We start from the raw sequence: 20,478 nt of genomic DNA, 5'->3' as shown, positions 1-20,478 counted from the left end.
TAACACAGCCCTACTTTGTACATTACATAAGATGGACTTTAGCATTTGACTATTGCTGTATTGCATTCTGGGGAAATTAAGATATTTCTCAGAAAGCATCTGCTTTGCACTTCAATTTACCTATCTACTAAAGACATGAAAAGGGAGGTTTTCTGAGATTCTTGGATTTGAGACTTGGAACAGAAAGGAAAAATGGAGAACTACCCCTTCAGCTTGGCACAAATACCAGTTCCACAGAGCATCAATTAACATTATGTTAAACTTCTGCTCACTTTTGTTCCTCAAAGGAATAATTATCCATGTTGAGTTCAGCACTTAGTGGAATAATACTATCATGCAAAATATATTATTAGGGCCAGCCACTGCGACAGAGTTTCTGGGACTCAACACATGTTTTCAACCCAGACGTATAATTTGATATCCAATTTAAAACACAGATGTGATTTAGTGAGAAGCCTTCAGAGCATAATTGAGTATATGATGGTAATCTATAAATTCTCAAACTCAATGGCTTGAATAGGAGGAACTGAGTCCTTTACAAAGGTGAGCTGAAGATGGAATTATGAAAAAGTTTAAAGCTGTACCTCAGAACTCCAGCTAATGAAAATTGTGACACATTATCTGTTAGAAGCTTTCTTGCTTATTGGAAGCAAGAACTTTTCTAGACTTGTAGTGCTGTTTGCTGAAATTCATACAAAGGTATCAGAGTTAATTGAAAAGACAGTTAATGTATGGCTCATTTTTATGTAAGTAGAAATTGTATTCTCACCATTCAGATCATTGAATGCCTTTATTTAAATTGGTATCTATTTGTGGAAGGGCTCTAATGGGCAAGAAAAGGCTAACTTGTCATTCTTTCTGTTCATTGCAGTATACCATGTTTATGTGTTGTGCGATTCTCATCACCATTATCCAGTACTGTAACTTCTGCCAGCTGAGCTCCTGGATGAGATCATCATTGGCTACTATTGTAGGAGCAGTGCTTCTCATCTTGCTCTACATCTCTTTATGTCCAGACAGGTGAGCATTGCATGTTATCACTGTAGGCAAGGTATCATGAGCTGCATTTTGCCCCAGGATTAACTAGTTCAGCCCCAAAACAGGAAATGTTCATTCCTGTGGAGAGTGGTACAGACAGATGAGTTGGGTCTTGTTCTCTGTTGGTCAGAGAGAGAGGTGCCAGTTTGAATGAAGCATATTTTCATATGGTTCTGCCCCTTTCTCTGGTCCCTGTAAGTGGGTTTTGCAGTTTGTTTCCTGCCTTGCTTCAAGAAGCCCCTAGTGTCTCTGGCTGATGGGCCATCTTGGCTTATATTTTCCTTGCCCTAGCCATTACTCAGAATGGAGAAAGAGTAAGAGAAATGGAAGAAAACAGTCAAAAAAATCAGACTCTGTCCTAACTACTTTGGAAATCATGAGCCCTCCATCATGGGACTAGGTTGCATGTGTGCTCAACCACATTTATATAAGATTTGCTTGTGTTCACCGCCATCAGTTCCTGATGGGAGCCGGTCTGAATCCAGACAGTTTTGCCATGTTTTGGGCTGCCTCCATGGATTTCTCCATCATTGCCATCTTACAGATCCATCTGGGAGGAGATCTGCATGACTTCTAGGAAGATCAGTCTCAAATACTAGAATCCCTTTCCTTTAATCTGTTTGCAAGTGATCCATTATCAGCCAGCTCTTCTCAGTTTCCCTTCTCCCTCCTGTTTAGAACTCTCTAATCTCTGAAGAAACTTCCAAGACATGCTCTGGTTCCTTTTGTACTCATCCCCTCTTGAATTCTGTCCAAGGATTTATTTTTGGCTTTGGGTGATGAGAGATCCCTGTATCTGACTCTGCAGCTTTTCCTTGAGGAGTGGTGGATGGCCTCTCACTCTAGACCATTCTACCTCCCACTGGAGGCAAATATTTTACCTCCTTTTCAGAGACTTCCTGGACCACACAGTGCAGGAAGCAGATGGCAGGCAACATGCTCATCAAAGCAAATCCCCTCAAGAAGCATCTAAGGCATTCTCCACATCTCTGCTGAGGTTCTCAAATCTGAGTCTAGTAAACAAAAGAAAATCTCCTTAACAGACCCTCTTTTGCTCAGAAGTGGACACCAGTGCCATGGGAGGAAAAGTCTGCCCCCTTTGGAAAGAACTCAGAACTGGAGTCAACCATCAAGACAGCATTAAGCAGTCATCTTCTCTTTCTCTCATTCTGCAAGTCACTGGTTGGAATGTGGATAATATGCTAAAATGTGGTTCCTTGGGTATAGTTTTATTATAGGACTTTTCAACAGTTTCTACCGAAAGCCCTCCAGCTAGCGTGGGAGACTCTGGAAACACTTCTTCAAGTCCCAATAGCTTGTGGATGGATCAATCAAACACTCCTTCAAGATCTGCCCTTGGTATCATTACAACTGATGCCATTTTCTTGGATTTCAGCAGCTTATTTATCGTTTTTTGTCACTCCAGATGTGGTGGTTGAACTTCATTCCATTTCCTTTCACATCCTCTCCTGGAAAGTGGTTTTTAAGAAGCCATTACCCCAGTTCATTGTGTGGGGATGTTAGTGTCCCTTTCCTGTAGTTTGCCCTAACTGTTTTTTTATGAGGGAAAAGTAGTTCTTTGCTTCTGTCACAGCTTCTTGGCTGAGTTATAGCTTTTCTCATTAACAAGATCTCTCGTCCAAGTTTCTGACTTCACCACAAGGCGCAGATGAATTTCTTGTACTCTGGTGCAGCCTAGAAAGAAGTCACTCCATTACCTAGTCATCCTGTTCCAGGGTCCCAATAAAGGTCAAAAAGCCTCTAGTTTTACAGTCTCTGGATGGATCTGGCTCTGCAGTACACCTATTCAGTGACAGACTTCTTGTGCTTTCCTTAGATTAGATTGATCAATTGTCTCCCATTCCAGGGCAGAAACAGGGCATATATCCATGGATAAACTGTGCCGTGGTGTTACCTGGGGCTTGGTACACACTTTCCTCAAGCACTGTCCCTTTGGCCCCTCCTCATTACCCAAGCATTTAGTTTCTTGACAGCCTTACTGGAAACAATCCAGTTACTAATTTCTGGTTCCTTCTCGTCTCACCTTCGACTTCATCTCACTCTTGTTCTTTCTTTCGTCCAACTATTGGTTTCTTCCCTCCCAGCAGCTGGGGGTGCTGCAACCCACCTGTCTCTGCCAGTGGCACCCTCTCCACGAGAAAATCAAGTTTATTACCTGTTAACTTTTTTCTGTAGTACAGTGGCACTATTACAGACCCCTTAGTTTAAGGCCCACCTGGGCTTTGACTTTGGCTGAGAGGTTAATGTTAGGGACACAGGATAGGATAATCTAATTTGCTCATAACTCTAGATGTCATCACACTGGAGAGTGTGCCTGGAAAAAGCAAAAGAAGTTTCTTAGCCAGGGGTGGAAAATGTTTCATTCTTATTGGCATTTCCTGGGTTATTGACTGGGTCAGGACATACCCCATTTGTCTATACCAGTGACATTTTGCCGCAGGAAAAAAATTAAAAGTAAGAAACTGGATTTTATGTCTAATTCATTATCTGTAGACTTCTAGAGAAAATTCCAGGTGCAGATAGCTGGTCAGATTGTACCCAACCACTGCAGAGTTATATCAGGTGTGGGGAGGAAGGAAGGTACAGGAAACCTTCTCCTGCTCCCCCTTCATCTCAGCTGAGCACGTGGATTGCACAAGGCTCATGTTGCTAGCCATTCCAAAAGGCTTGGGTGACATCCACCCACATATCAGCCAACACATCCTCTTCAGGGGGTAGGAGGAGGGTGTCCGTGACAGATTCCCCTGGTGTGTTAAGGTGTGACCAAGAAACACCATATCTCTGGGAGTTTCTGTTGGGATGGGTTGTCTCCAAGCTCCCTCCAGCACAGGCCTATGCCTACAAGGCACAATCAAGCCCAATTATAGTATATTTTGTCCTGTGTTTTGTAAAGCAGTGACCATTAATGAACAAAGTACAGTAACTGCAGAACATTTTGTCACTTTATTTTATAAAGAGAAATTCATATTCAAAATAATACACATCCCTATACAATCCTAGATCTAGCAAAATAATGAGTAGAAGCAACAGTGAAAAACAACATGAAGACTAAATCACAGCTGCCAAGAGTTTTCATTTGAAAACCTTAGTAATAGCTAGTTTTCTTGCAATATCTACAGTGTTAATCATGCTTTGTCACCACAGTATTGACAATTCTTCATACGCTATAGACGGATCCATTCTTGCACATTTTTTTTTAAACAGTAACTTGCTGGTAGTCATTGTTCTTGGCACATGTAACTGAGCACTGTGTGCCTTGCTGTTCTTTATATTAATTGCTGATAGAAGAGCCTGGAATGCAAGTAAATTCAAAGCCTCTTTGAGGAGTTGTTCTTCGGTAATGGCATATTCATAAAGAGGCTGTTTCTCCTCTTTTGTCACTTTTTATGGAGTTGATCCAATAAGCCTGGGAACTAATTGCCTTTCAGTGTTCTTAACACACTCCTCCATGTATCTCGGGTTGGAACTGATCTGAAAATGGTTTTTTCCAGCCATTGCCTTGACTACATTACCTCCAGTTACTCTTAGCCGGAGAAACTTGGATCATCATCTCTATGCTTCTGCCACTCCAAAGCAAAAGGTATTGCTAAGTCACATTCAAGAAAAGTTTGTCTGAAATTGAGGTGCAAAACAGATTATTGATCATAGTCCCTTACTTCAAATTAGTTCAGTTGAACTTTTTTGTTTGTATTCTCAGGTTGCTTTGTGTAATGGTCTTGTTTTCTTTCTAATGTTTTAATACCTTTATTTTTCAGCTCCATTGAAACTTCCCTCCTAGATTCAGTACAGAACTTTAGGTAAGCCTTAAATACAGTGCCCATCTCTACTATCTTATGGAAAACCTCTTGTTGCATTCCTTTTTTCAATATTATCTTTTACAAAAAGTTACGTAAACTAGATAAAGTATAGCTTTAAAATGTTTGTGTCAAAATGTGTTTTCAGTCAAATGTATGTAAAAAACCAAACTTTGGGCACACAGTAGCATACAGGGATTAAATAATTTGTGTCTGTGCTACGTGAGTACCCAGGAAAGCAAACTAACTATACAAATGCCATAGAAGGAAATCAACAAAGTTGATGCTGAAATGTGAAATGCTCCCTTATTTATATGGTTTTCTAGGAAATGGAGGGTTATTGTGGCAGATAAATTATAGAATTTGTTTTTCTAGTGGTAACCTTTTTTGTTTTGTTTTAAAGTACTGTGCGCAGATTATGGGCCAGATTCTCTCCCTCTGTCCTGTCTGCTTTGTGCCACTCAGCAGTGCATAGGGGCTGGAATCTACGGGGGGGGTCCTTAGCTAGCTCCTACACCAACTTGTCTCCAACTCCAGTTTAGAGGGTTTGTTGGAGGCAGTGTAGAGCACAGCTGCGGTCTGCCAATTCATAGTTGGCAAGTGCCCCATGGGCACCACAGCCAGCTGCTGTAATTTAGAGTAGCTCCAAACTCAACACAGTTGACAGCATAGCCCATGTTTTTAAACAAAGCCTGTGTTATTAATGACCCCTTAGAAAGTGAAAATTTCAAAGATGCAGTTGACTTGTCACTATTTCATTGTGGTCAACTACCATGATTTTATCGCCAGTTGCTGAATAAAACAGCTGCTTTCACTAAAGTTAGTAATTGTGGAAACATTTGTTCTGGGGTTGGGTTTTCTAAAAGTCTGACACTCTCTTTGATTTAACTAGTGACTATGTAAACATATTATCAAATAGCTCCAGGCAGAAGTGTGTTCTGAAGATCACTGCTCTTCCTTGGAGTATATATTATAGAAAAATTGCATTGTTCAGTTTCATAGAATCATAGAATATCAGGGTTGGAAGGGACCTCAGGATGTCATCTAGTCCAACCCCCTGCTCAAAGCAGGACCAATCCCCAATTTTTGCCCCAGATCCCTAAATGGCCCGCTCAAGGATTAAACTCACAACCCTGAGTTTAGCAGGCCAATGCTCAAACCACTGAGCTATCCCTCCCCCCCTTTCTTCTCTACCTGAATGCAGTCATAATTTCAAAGAATGTAGGCATTTTTCTGAGGTCTGAGGATGGTAGTTGTGCTTTCCAATTCTAGAATAGGATTAATTTATTATGTCTCATATTGCAGGGATTTTTGAGCATTCTGAATTTGTTTGTCTGTGTGTGTAAGAGAGAAAGAGAGTGTCATTAAATATACCTTTCTTTTTAAACTGGAATTGTAACTGGAACAAGATACAAGCCAAGCTATAACAACAGACTATACATAATTTTAAAACAGAAAATATAAAGGCATTGTGACCAATGAAAAGTAATGTCATAATATTTTCCTCAGCTTGGGTCTTCCTTATTAGTTCATGGAATTAGCCAGGCACTTCTGTAGCTCAAAACTGCCCGTGGCTTCCAGGTAACTATTCATGAGCACTAGAAGACCTAGCTGGCTGTTAATCATTAAAAAATAATTCTGATTTGTGTAATCAAGGGCAAGCATGACTTCATTTTAGTGATTGGTCTTATACTTGCAATGGCCCTACAAATAACAAAGCTAATAACCAGAGAAAATATCCTAGTATGAAAGTATTTTACTTTTGAAATTATAACATTTCACTTTTACTTGATAGATAAAGATATGAACAGATAATAATGCTGAGATTTTCAAAGGAGCCTAATGAAATTAGGCACCCAAACCCCAGTGGAATTCCACAGGAGATGGACACTGAACTCACTTGGGTTCCTTGATAAGTCCCAGCCTAAAGATGTAAATATTGACTGACACGGTGACCAAAATACATGTCACATCTAATACTTGTATGCTATACAATCTCATCAAAGTTCTTACCATGAGGAACTTGTAGTTCAATTTTTTTTCAAATGACCATTACTTTAGTGAAAAATATAAGTGTGTGTGCACGCTCGTGCATGTGTGTGTGTCTGTCTGTCTTAGACACATTATGCATGCTTGTGAACATATTTGCTGTCTCTATAACGTGTGTGACACTTTTAGCAGGTGATGCTTGGTTGGCTGTCATCTTAAATTTAAATATGAAAAACTACATAAATGCAATAGTAAGTTTGCAAAAGTGCAAATTCAGCTGCTCTGAGGACACACAACTGAATAGTGTCACTGAAAATCAGGATAGTTTTTAGGTGTGGTCTGTGGTAAAAATACAGAATTGTGAATTAATTCTATACCATCTCTGTCCCAGATCTGCTGTGCAATCTTACTTACATTTTCAGCTTTTTTATTTATTTTTTGTTTTGTTTTCTGTTTTCGTTCTAACATTTTGTATTAATTAGGGCTTCCCCTCACTCCAGGTGATTGGAGGCTGATGAATGAATAAGAAGCTGAGATCCTGTCCTAGGAGAAGTTATTATTGTCTCCATTCTCACTTGACTGTCAGCACACAGGCTTTTCCTGTGTTCTGCTGGTGGATTTGTAACAAGTGTACCTGGAGGGGGACCTTTCCCCTTTTGCTTTGCTTGACCAAGAATTAAGATCTTTATTAAAGTGGTATCAAAACAGCTACCATCTGTGAAGTCTCAGCGCATAAGCTCTTCTAAGATTTGGTCAACACATAGCTTTTTTGCACCCGTGTAGCTAAATCAGTACATCAGATTTGTCTCATTGCTTTCCAGTGGAAGGCACACCATTTCTTCTTATGCCCCATCCAATCAAAACAAGATGCTCTTAAACAAATGTCCACCCACTAAGAGTCAATGCACTCATTACTCTCCCTGCCTCAAAGCAGATAGAGTGTATTTTTTTCTTCACTGTTCATAGTTCCCAAATGGAATGATGGATAGGCCTTTTGAGATAGAGACTCAAATCTGCCTTGTGGTTTAGAAAAAACTCATGCCCCTGCTTTTCTTCCCCCACCTTTACACTCCAAATTTTTTTCTAAATGGAGTTCCTATGTTCTGTAGTTGCATCAGGGTATAAAATAGAGTGTTCACACCATCTATGTCCATCACCCCAGGATGCTTAACATCTCATATGTGTCGCAGCATCCCGTTTACAATATCTCCGATTCTACATGATTCATCAAAAATTCCAATGCTCAGCTCTGTTGGTGTCTTTTTCTCATTGTTCAGCCCTTGTATTCTCTCCAAAGACCTAGTTGTTACGCATCTGCTTTATATATCGAACAATACAATTTGAAACCCAGATTACTAGCTCCTAGGGCAAGTGTCTTTCCAAGAACCTCTACTATAAGGAGAAAGCCGTTATGTTACACAGTTTAGGATTTGTGATCAATCAAAGGAAAGCTTCCTGACTCCATCTAAAGAATTTTCACAAGTGCTGTATTCAGCACCCAGAGTGGATGAAAATTCCAACTAACTTCTCAGGCTTTTGTGCCTGCAAGTATTTAAACTATTTGGTTAAAAGAACAGAGTCAGCTTGAGTTTTTTAAATTGACCAATTTTTAAAATTCCATTTTCTATTACTACACCCTTTAAACAGTAAACAGCTTAAATAGCCCTGAATTTTTTTGTATAAGCTCCTTTAAAAAAATTTGTAAGGCTTTGGTGGGGATTTTCTGTTTCTCAGTTGTTGTTTATAAAGGTCATTTCATTTAATGAATTTTGCTCTTGCTAATTACCCAATCATATTGTATTGTCAAATACATAAACTAAACAAACTAAAAAGAAGAAATATTGTTCCATTAGCTTCTTGCCGCTATAGTTATGCTAGATCAAAGGTGTTAGTTGTAACCATAGTAGGTGCAACATTTTCAGAGATTTAATTTTCAAGATGAGGGCATCACTTCAGTAATTTCCTCCTTCAGGTTAGTTCTGTGGGTTTTTTGCATAGCTGATTCTCACTGTAGTCATAGTGGGATCAAAAAATTTGTGATCTGGGAAAGATCTTGTATCCGCTCATTTGAGATACGCAGCTCCCTGCCTTGTGGATGAATTCAGTCATCTTAAGGGAATTCTCTTTTCAGATCATGAGTGAATTGTTGTCATTACAAAAGCGAGGCGAGTATTTAGGGACACCCATATTGGAAACAAGCTCAACCAAGTAGTTGAGAAAATGGTTGGGGACTAACAGATGCCCACTTGTCAGCAAGGTAGAAATGAGAGCAGTAAAGTTCTCTCTTAAAAGTCAGTCTTGGTAGAGATTGCCATCACTCCTTTTCAGGAGGGTAAGTGTTTTCAGGGAGCCACTCGGTTTGATGCCTCTGCTCAAGAAACCATCTCTGGACTTGGATAAACTTGCCAACTACCCACTTGTATTGAATCTCTGGCATTGAATAAACTTACTGAAAAACTTGTGATGAAGTGACTCTGTTGGTAATCCCCAGTCAGTCTGAGTTCGGGCCTGGTTTCAGAAAATGCACTGGCATTATGTGGATCAGTCATCTTCTCAAAGTGATTTGGGCTATACCCTGACACCACCCAGAAAATTACAGTTGTACAGAATGCAGCTACTTGCTTGTTCAGGAATGTTTCATAGAGGAAGCATATTATACCGGTGCTCCATAATCTGTAGAGGCTGCCAGTGAATTTGTGAATATTGCTCTTGATCTGTACACACCCTAAAAGGTTGATATTGTGGCTAGTTGAGAAAATTGCCTGTATCCCCATAATAAGCTTCAGTGGTCGTAATCCGCAGAGATGCTCAAGCGAGGACCCCATCCTCGCCAGTTTCATAGTAAAGTGGCAGATTGTTCTCCATAAAGTTCCTCAGCTCTGGAGTTCTCTTCCTCCCTGTGTCCTACAGAGCCTAAATGTACTGATCTTCAAGAAACCTCGCAAGGCTCATCTGTTTTCTCAGGTCTTTGGAGAAGGGGCAGGTTGAGGGATATAGATGGGCTGAGGCAGCAGTTTGTGTTCTGTTATTGGTAGTTAAATTTTTTTTCCAGGCTTGATTTCTGAATCAGGGATGCAAGAAGTCATTATAAATACAAAGATGTTGTGACAAAGTTCCTCCTCTACCTTGGTGGGTCTTGCACTTATTGGTGGATTTGCTCGCCTCGGAGATTCACGGCAGCCCTCAGTTGGGCTGTTTTCATGAACCCCCAGTCCAGGTCAACTTCTCCTGTGTCTGACCAGGAGTTGGGAGGTTTGGGGGGAACCCAGGCCCGCTCTCTACTCCGGGTTCCAGCCCAGGGCCCTGTGGAATGCAGCTGTCTAGAGTGCCTCCTGGAACAGCTGTATGACAACTACAACTCCCTGGGCTACTTCCCCATGGCCTCCTCCCAACACCTTCTTTATTCTCACCATAGGACCTTCCGCATGGTGTCTGATAATGCTTGTACTCCTTAGTCCTCCAACAGTACACGTTCTCACTCTCAGCTCCTAGCGCCTCTTGCTCCCAGCTCCTCACACGTGCACCACAAACTGAAGTGAGCTCCTTTTTAAACCCAGGTGCCCTGATTAGCCTGCCTTAATTGATTCTAGCAGCTTCTTGATTGGCTGCAGGTGTTCTAATCAGCCTGTCTGTCTTAATTGTTTCCAGAAGGTTCCAGATTGTTCTGGAACCTTCCCTGTTACCTTACCCAGGGAAAAGGGACCTACTTAACCTGGGGCTAATGTATCTGCCTTCTATCACTCTCCTGTAGCCATCTGGCCCAACCCTGTCACAATATATATTTATAATTTTAATAAGTAATGTTATAAATATATATGGAAAGACAAGATACTCCTCAATAAGAACTTTAAAATTGTCAAACGTGGGCAGTATTTAGGCCAGCAACTCAACGGGGTCCATTTAATTTAGTTCTAGTTAAATTTAGCATGCGAGAGTTCTACAGCATGGGCATATTTAATAGCAAATAAAATTAGAATTTTATAACTACAGTTTGATTTTATTGAGGCATTTTTAACAATTCAGATTTAGAGATTAAGAAGTAATGAATATGTATTTTAAAATGCCCATCTTTATTTTTCTTTTCCCCTGCCCTGCCCCAGCTCTAGGAAGAATCCATGCAACAGTTCAGTGCTAAATGATATAAAGAAACCAGCAGACCAGATTGGCCAAGAAGTGATACTCGTTTTCTTTCTCCTACTCCTTTTGGTTTGGTTTCTGAATCGGGAATTTGAAGTCAGTTACCGCCTCCACTACAATGGAGATGTAGAGGCTGATCTTCACCGCACCAAAATTCAGAGCATGAGGGATCAAGCTGACTGGTTGCTGAGGAATATTATTCCATATCATGTGGCGGAGCAGTTGAAGGTTTCCCAGAGCTACTCCAAAAACCATGATAGTGGTGGAGTGATCTTTGCTAGCATTGTGAACTTCAGTGAGTTCTATGAAGAGAATTATGAGGGGGGCAAGGAATGCTATCGAGTCCTAAATGAATTGATTGGGGACTTTGATGAGTTGCTAAGCAAACCACATTACAGCAGCATTGAGAAAATCAAAACAATTGGGGCAACCTACATGGCTGCCTCTGGACTGAACACCGCACAATGTCAGGACAACAACCATCCACATGGACATTTGCAAACCCTTTTTGAATTTGCCAAAGAAATGATGCGAGTGGTGGATGACTTCAACAACAATATGCTGTGGTTTAATTTTAAACTACGTGTTGGGTTTAACCATGGCCCTCTCACTGCTGGGGTCATAGGCACCACCAAGTTATTGTATGACATTTGGGGTGATACCGTGAACATTGCTAGCAGGATGGACACTACTGGAGTGGAGTGCCGGATACAGGTGAGTGAGGAGAGCTACCGTATCCTAAATAAGATGGGATATGACTTTGATTATAGGGGGACAGTCAACGTGAAGGGGAAAGGTCAGATGAAAACCTACCTTTACCCAAAATGCATGGACAATGGGGTTGTGCCGCATCACCAGTTATCTATATCTCCAGACATCCGGGTTCAAGTGGATGGCAGCATTGGGCGGTCTCCTACCGATGAGATTGCCAATCTGGTGCCTTCTGTACAGAATTCGGACAAGACATCCCAGGGCTCAGATAACAACTTAGAACCCAAGGATATGCTTCCATACTACAAGAAGCTCCAAAAAGAGTCAGTGAAAGCAGAAGACAGGTGCAGGTTTGGCAAAGCTGTAAAGAATGATTGTGAGGAAGCAGAAACTGAGGAGGTCAATGAACTGACAAAGTTAAATATCTCTAAGAGTGTATGATGCAGTGACAGAGAGCTGCATGATGTGCTCTGTCCATAGAAACACAAAGACATTTGCAATTGTCTGCTTTCTTTTTGAAGAAAGACCACCTCAACACCTGGGTTGTTTGTTTTCATGTTAGCACCTGATGCTGTGTGGATCACAGTAATTCAGGGCTCATTTTCACCTGTCTCTCTCCTCCATGCCCTTTAGCCCTCTTCCAAAACTCCCCAGCTCCCTGTGTAACCCTCTTTCAGCTGAGTGGAGCATATTAAGTGCCTTCAGATATACTCCATTGGACTCCCTGTCTAGGTACAAAGGCCCCAAATAAAATCATAGCTTTGGGTATCTATTAATTTTAAAAGAAAAGCTGTGGTCATGATATCATTTTTATTGTTGTTTCTCACAAAACACTTTTTTTTTTTTTTTTGGCTAATGCAACTCCTTGGGTTTTATATATATATACGTGTGTGTGTATAATATATTACTGTTATCAGACCTTCTGTATGTAAACACACAGACAGATGTGCGTGTATCTACCATATGAGACTGATATAAAAAATGCCAGTAATGTACCACTAGGGAATGTCGTGGAGATGACGTAACACAATTTTGCTTTTGTGTTGGGCTGGAGGAGGAGCTGAGTTCTACAGTGGCTCAGCAGTTAGATGGAGCAGGCAGCACAGCTGTTGTAGTTTCATCCTCCTTTAACAGTGTTTTGATCAGACATTTGCCATTGTATGCTTTGGATGCACTGCTTTCCTTACATCCAATGAGTTATTGATATGTGGGGATAGATTTCACCAACTCTCAGGATAGGGTTCCAAAAACAAACCAGTAACCATTAAAGTTTTTACAATCCAGGTCTCAGGTGTTTAAAAAGCAGTGTTCCTTTTACCCCCACCCCAAGGGATTTGTGAAGTTTTGAGTGGAGTTGATGCCCCTAAAACTGCTCTGATTTAAGAGAGGAGCAGTTAAATAAATGTTTTGGGGTTATATTTATTTATTATTATTTTAAATATCATGTTTGTGGAGGGTATTAGGATTCATAGTGGTGGTAATTGGTGTCACTAAAATTAATAAGATGCCCATTAGTGCTTCATCCTCTTCAAACTGCCAAGCACTGTGAGGACATTATCTAGGCAATACTTGTGTCAAAGTTGGTGATACCGCCAAAGCCACCAAAATGCAGATTGAGTCTGAAAATCCCAGCTTCACTTCCATACTGAATTAATGGTGCTGAACAACGTTCTTCAGGCTTTACCCCTATGCTGTGCTTTTGCAGCACAGATTAGAATGACATGCTTCCCGTGTGCCATTTAAAGCAGAAATAGGAAGGTCCTTTGCCATGAGCTGAGAAGCACAACATTTCGGGCCTGAACCTACAATTGACTGTGTGGGCAGACCCCTGTGTCTGCAGAGAGGCTCACTGAAGTCAGTGGGACTCTGCACAGGTGCCGGGGTCCGTTTGCATAGAGGCAGTTGCAGGATCAGGGCTTCAGACAACAAACACCTCCTCTAATTTCAATTCCTGGAGAAGACTCTGACTAGTTTTCCCTTTGCATTCTTCCATAATTTTAACCCCTTTTTCACTCAGTTTTTGACCAAGTGGATGACCCACTTTGGATAATATTAAATATTGCAAGGTTCCAATTTAAACAAATATTTCTTGTACCAACAAAATGACTATAATATTTCCACCCAAAATAAATTCATCTGCCAAGGGAAATCGGGTGATTGTGGGGAAATGTAATGCTGTTTTGTCTGCACAGTCATATTTTTTTAGTTATTTCTTTCCATCTTCAGTCCAAAAAAGATAACTTAAAAGTGAAAGCAGAATATAGTCACACTTGCTGCTTTAAGAACAGCCATAGTGGGTCAGACCAAAGGTCCATCTAGCCCAGTATTCCGTCTTCCGACAGTGGCCAATGCCAGGTTCCCCAGAGGGAATGAACAGAGCAGGCAATCAAGTGATCCATCCCCCTTCTTATGTTCATATGTCCTGTGGTGTTTACATGCCTTCTAGCATTAAAATATGTGTCCGGAGGTGGTTAACCCTTTTTTCCCCTCACTTACTCTCTCTGATTTGATGGCCCCTTACAATGCCCAGTGATAAAGTGGCATTTCTCTGCAGTTGAGTTTTTTCAGTGTTAGCTGTGATCCATCAAAATATGCCCACATCTTTTCTCTGACTTTTAATACTGTACAATTGTTATATTCACCACAATAACCCTTCACCTGTAAGAGGTTCGCACATTGCAACTAAAAGTGAAAAAAAGGCATAATCTAGGGATTCCAAGCCAATTTCTTTTGAACAGGAGCCAGGATTGAGAAAACCTTACCTCTAATTATTGCAATAATGCACCATTCAGTACAAAGACAGTCCTTTAGCCTACAAAATGAATAAAGCCAGCATGGCTGTTCATGGTCTGTTACTACATGAGTATTGTTAGTCTCTTAGTAGTATCTCATTAGAATACTGAAAAGGGTACCAAATTTAGAAGTATCATGGCCTCTTTTCTGATCTCACTAAGCAAATAAAATGGCTGAGGTCAGAAACATTTCTGGGCTCTGAATTCAAGGGCTGCTATTTGTTCTTGCAGTGGAGTTGTTCTGTATAGTATTAACACTTTTGTGAGTTGAGTGCAGCCAACATTGCATGCATTCAAATTAAATCTGGGTAAATAGTAGCTAATAGTTAAGTCATGAATTGTATCGCTGTTTGCTTATTGCCACCAGAACAATAACCACATTTAACAGCTTCACTTTGACCAGGTGTCATGGTCCTTACCACAAAGGTCTTGAATCTCTTCTTTAGGGGTTCAGAAACAAAGCTATGAATACCCACCCCACAAAACATATGGGGGAGCTTTTCAAAGGCGCAAGGGGCAATGAGACACCCAACTCCCACTGAAAGGCAACGGGAGTTGGACCCCAAACTCCCTTTTGTGCCTTTGAAACGCAGTCCCAATACTTGCAAAAAGTAATGAGTCTGTGGTGGTTTTTAATGGTATAATGCTCTCTACTGCATCTCTCTTAGTGTATCAGAGAGTCCAAAGACAGGCCATGTCATACATTTGCATGCCAGTATCAGAGTTTATTTTATAAAATGCCTTTTGTGCTTGTTCTGTTGCTTTCTGCATAATAATTTTAAAGAAACGCAAACTTTATAAAAGTAGCATGATTAGCCCTATCCCCTGAAAAGTAGTCTACCAAAAATTGATGCTTTGTTTGCTTGCTCTTTTCTTTTCTTGTATGTTTAGAATTTCTTAATGCTGATCATTTCAAGATCACCCACAGTTTAAAAAAATGTAGTTGTTAAATGCTTTTCAAGCCCAGGAGTTCTGCTCCTGTTATTGCTCACCCATGTGAGTGATTTTAGGGTTTAGAACGGTGAGGAAGTTACTGAGTATTTTCTGCAACATTTCCTTAATCTGCTGCTGACACACAATTGATTATTTTTCCCCACTACTCCTTTAAAATTGAACAGATTGACTTCTCATAAATAAGTAAATAACATTCCAGTGTCTTTGTTTTAATTACTGCAGATTTTTAAGATAAGTACAAATTTGTTATTGTCCAGGATTTAAGGTTTTTTAAGAGTGGGGTTAGAGGAAGGCTGTTGGGGTTTGTTTGTTTGTTTAATCTAACAATCAGAATGTAATACTTGCTCTGAGCAGGGTAGATAGTGGTAAGAATGCCACTGCCAGTCAGCAATTCCTATTATTCACTAAAATTCACTATTATTCACTAAAATTGTTAGTGGAGAGACCACTTTGGCATTGTAGTAGGGCTATGAAATGTCATAAGAGGTGAAGGATGATGGAGTCTCAAAAAAAGGCTAAGTAGCCAAACCTTTCACTACCACTTTGCTTAGCACTAGTTATTTGTGAACACTGGCAGAGATAAACAGAAAAATTCTTTTCTGAATCTGGGTATTGAAACAATTGACAGTTTGAATATGGAGCCAAAGGACATGGTTTTTCAAAGGATATGGAGGTTCAATGAGTAAAGATAAAAAGAATTAACAAAAACAAAGGACTCACAAGCTTTTATCTGAGGAAGTACTGTATCTTGATTAGAGAAACTATCTTTGAGGTTGTCTGTAAACTCTAGTATTTTAAAATTGCTTAATTCTCCTGTTTCTGTAACTTTCTCTGATATTGAAATTTAGAATGATTTATAAAATGTTGGGTTTCTAGTGAATGTCACATGATGTTCATATGTAAAAATATTGAAAGCGAATAATTGTTCTTAACCAGCTGATACCTTATTTTGCAAAGCATGTCCAAATACCAGCATTGAACAATTATTAGTATGAAGTTGATTGTAATCTCATCAACTTTCTCGCTGTCTAGATTTTTTTGCCTGATTTCAAGATTGTTTCCCCTCTCCTTTGTGTTGCACTCTTCTGTATTGTGCATGATGAGATATGTCGAGGGGTGGTTTTCCCCCATCATTGGATTAGATCTTCTGTTTTAACAGCAGTATTTGAATTTCTTTGGTGCCAAATCATGGTTTCATGTCAAAGAACTTTCTCCACGCTGTAAGACTTCCTTCACTACGGTTTGTCTCTGGCTGTATTCTCCAATTTAATGGAGTTTGGATATTTGCCTTGTTCTTTCGTAGTGGTCCATTTGTTCACTCACAACTTTACTACTGTGTACTGTTGGTTTTCTGTCCTTTCTCTTCCTTTTCTTATTGTAAACTGGTTTATTTTAAGTTTATAGAAGAGAAACACATCAGGACAGTTAAATTGACAGCAATTTATGAAGAGTAAATCTGCCATCACAACAGAAAAACACAAGAGTATGCCATTAAGTCATAGCAGGCTTACATAATAGGAGGAAATGAAACATAAAATCAAATGAAACTGCTAGCACCATTGAAATCCATTGAAGCAGAGTTCAAATGGGCCCATATTAACAAAAGTTTTCTCAAGGAGTCTGGGTAGGCAGATCTACAAAGCAAAGCACATCCACAGAAAAGGCATACTTTATATATTCATATGGATTAAAATTATGTTATGGGGATAGTTTTCCAACCTCCTTTCTAAACAATAAAGTGACTAATGCTGCTTCAGTTTACCATCTGTAGTAGAAAATATAATAAAGCATCAGAAACATATGTCCACTTTCTATAGGTTCTTAAACAGCTGCTTCTGGAGAGCTGGCTGGCAATACGTTGATGGTTCCTTATTTCCAGCAACTAAATTGCATTAAAAGACCGCTAAAAATACATTGAATACTCCTTAATTTCACCTTCCCACATAAGCAACTGCTGTAGATGCTGCAGGGATGTTGTGAGATTGTGAATGGAAGTGGAACATTTGTGAACAGGAGGGGAAGTAAGTGGCCCACATGGTGAAAGATGTGAGAATCCCAGTGCTACAGCATAACAATAGAGTAAAATAGCACTGCTGTCCTGTTACAAATGCATCCAGGAAAACAAACACAAACTGGGCCTCCGAACATTTTGGAAACTGGGCTAAATATAGCTGTGACAGCCAAAATGTGCAGAATATTTGTGCAGGGAACAGTGCATTCTACTCCAGAAACAAAATTTTCCAACTTCCTTCATTGTAGTTCTCTATCTAGGTTGTAGTGGAACCATTTTTGCTTTTCCAGGGTCAGTGTCCCAATGACTCTGTTACAATAAATCTGAATTGTAATGCACTATTAATATGAATACACACATAGGCCAATGGCTCCAAAGTTTTGTCTGCTCTGATCAATTTTAAAATTAAAAATGATCAGTTATAAAAACTGTTTTAGGAAAACAATAATCATTCATCCAAAACAAATCCCTACCGACATATTTTAGCTTATGCCTTTAATTTTATTTAGTGGCCAATTTATGGAAAGTGTCTCAGCTGTACAATCATGGAGAAGGTTCCTAAGGTTATTAGACTAATGTGTAGTAAGGTAAAGAAAACTTGAGAGAGGGGAGAACTAGCCCTGCATTCACAAAATGGAACAACTAGAGTGGGGATGTGCTAAAAAACTCCCCTCATCATGTATGCAAACAGAGCACAGTGTAATATCTATACCAGAGGTGGGTAAACTATGGCCTGCGGGACCGTCCTGCCTGGCCCCTGAGCTCCTGGCGAGGGAGGCTAGCCCCCAACCCCTCCCCTATTGTCCCCCCTACCCAGAAGCCTCAGCATGCCGCACCGCCAGCTCTCTGGCTCTCCGCTCCTGTCGGGCAGCATAGCTGGCTCCAGCCAGGCAGCAGGGCTGCGAGCTCCTGCTGCTCTGAGCAGCATGGTAAGGGGGCAGGGAGCGAGGGGGTTGGATAAGGGGCAGGGGTCCTGGGGGCAGTCAGGGAGCAGGGGGCAGCTGGATAGGCATGGGAGTCCCAGGGGGACTGTCGGGGGCAGAGGTATGAATAGGGGTTGGGGCAGTCAGGGGACAGGGAGCGGGGGGGTTGGATAGGGGTTCAGTCAGACAGGGACAGGGGGAGGTTGGGTGGGGCGGAGGTTCTGGCGTGGGGTGTCAGGGTAAAGAGAACGGGGGGGTGGATAGGGGTCGGGCCAGTCAGGGGACAGGGAGCAGGGGGAGTTGGATAGGGGGTGGGGTCCCGGGGGGCAGGGGTTCTGGGAGGGGGCAGTCAGGGGACAAGGAGCAGGGGGAGTTGGATGGGTCAGGGGTTCTGAAGGGGGCAGGAAGTGGGAGGGGGCAGATAGGGGGCAGGGGCCAGGCTGTTTGGGGAGGCACAGCTTCCCTACCCGGCCCTCCATACAGTTTCACAATGCCGATGTGGCCCTCGGGCCAAAAAGTTTGCCCACCCCTGATCTATACAAATAGAATACATAATCTAAATCAACAGGTATGGAATAAGGACTAGTAGATGTGCCACATTAACAGATTGACCAGATCTGAAAATTTGCCATACCTGAGAAATCAGCCACCTAACTACTCAGAGCTATCATGCTAAAGTTCTTTCAAATGTTATGCCACCCTTGAAAGAAATGGAATTCCTGTCAGTCTAGAGGTGAAACGTAGTATAAATACACACTACAACACCAGACACCAAGCTCAACAAAACTACTGGGAAATAGAGAAGGGAAATATAAAATTGGATGTCAGGTTGTTTAAAAGGCTGATCTTTGTTCACAAGGTTTTTTGTCTTTGCTTGTGTGAAGGAATAGGGAACTTGAAGGCAGATACAAAATCAGAGGCCTGATTCTTTACTACTGCTTCACACCACTCTGACAGGGGTAAAGGGACATTAAACTGAGTATAAATGTAATATATTTACAACCCCCTTTCAGTCTTAATGAGAATCAGGCCTCAGAAGTTTGATTTCTTTGTTTTTACTAGTGTTGCTTAAAGGAGAACGCTACTGAAATTCTAAAGAGACTCAAACAAAACCTGCAATGTGTATATATGGGTTTTTTAACAGCTGTTCCATGTAGAATGGTGGTGAGGGAAAGGGTTTCAAGATGGTAATACTTTCCTATCTTCAGAGGAAAAAGGATTAAGCTCTGGAAGAAGAAAACATGAAATGAAAGTGTTAGGTAATTTTTTTAGAGTCTTTACCCAGTGGATTAAATCTCTCATATATTATTTCCTTATTGCACAGATGGTTACTAAGTACTTCACTACTTAGATGGTTTGCACACAAATACTAGCTACTTATTATTTGCTGAGGAGAGAGATCGCTGGTTTGAGTTGCTCACTTTGAGCAGAGCGGATTAGGGGTTTGTGGGGCCCTGGGCCAGAGCAAGTGGGGGCCCCACCCCACCCCTTCCGCCCGCAGTACCCCTCCCCCCACACTTCTGCTGGGGAAGGGGGTTGGGATGCGGGGGCTTCCCCTGCTCCCCAGCAGGAATGCTGGGTGGAGTGGGTCGGGGCACCGGGGCCCCCCAATTGGCCGGGGCCCTGGGCATGGGCCCCATTGGCCCAGTGGCTAATCTGCCACTGCTTTGAGAAAGAAAGGTATTCTGAAAAATTGATTGTAAAAGATATTTAAGGCTTTGTCCCTGGGTCTTAGTTACATCAGTTAAACATTTCATGTTTGACTAATACAATGGTATTGTCCAAAACCCAGTGAAGTCAACAGGAAATTTTTCTGTTGATTTCAGTGGACTTTGGTTCTAGACCTAGAGGAAGGAAAGAAACAAAGGCAATGCATTTTAAAGCCAACCATTCCATATGCAACACATTTACTGCCTTTGACAACAGGCAGCTTTACATATAGAGCTCCTAGTTACACATCCATGTAAGGAGAGTTGGTCATTTGAGTTTTGCAATTACTGAAAGATGCCTTAAGACTGCTTTCTCTTTGCAACTTAGCCTTCAGCCATCTTTCTGTGTGTTTTATTTTGTTCTTTCTTTGTTTTTTTGTTTTGCTATAACACTTATTC

General features: G+C 41.0%; 1 protein-coding gene across 4 annotated transcripts in view; it reads left to right on the top strand.

The window, feature by feature from the left end:
• ADCY9 (adenylate cyclase 9) overlaps positions 1–18,177 on the top strand; it is a 193,103-nt gene extending 174,926 nt beyond the window's left edge. For all 4 annotated transcript variants that reach the window (XM_074965688.1, XM_074965686.1, XM_074965687.1 and 1 more), the window contains 3 exons: positions 872–1,020; positions 4,815–4,856; positions 10,943–18,177. In XM_074965688.1, the coding sequence (XP_074821789.1) occupies positions 872–1,020; positions 4,815–4,856; positions 10,943–12,131 (1,380 nt within the window). In that variant the 3' untranslated portion in view covers positions 12,132–18,177. The remainder of the gene's footprint in view (positions 1–871; positions 1,021–4,814; positions 4,857–10,942) is intronic.
• The last annotated feature ends 2,301 nt before the right edge of the window (positions 18,178–20,478 follow it).

Source organism: Natator depressus, chromosome 10 (genome assembly GCF_965152275.1).
Source record: "Natator depressus isolate rNatDep1 chromosome 10, rNatDep2.hap1, whole genome shotgun sequence".
NCBI lineage: Eukaryota > Metazoa > Chordata > Testudines > Cheloniidae > Natator > Natator depressus.
This window is presented reverse-complemented; position numbering and strand designations above follow the sequence as displayed.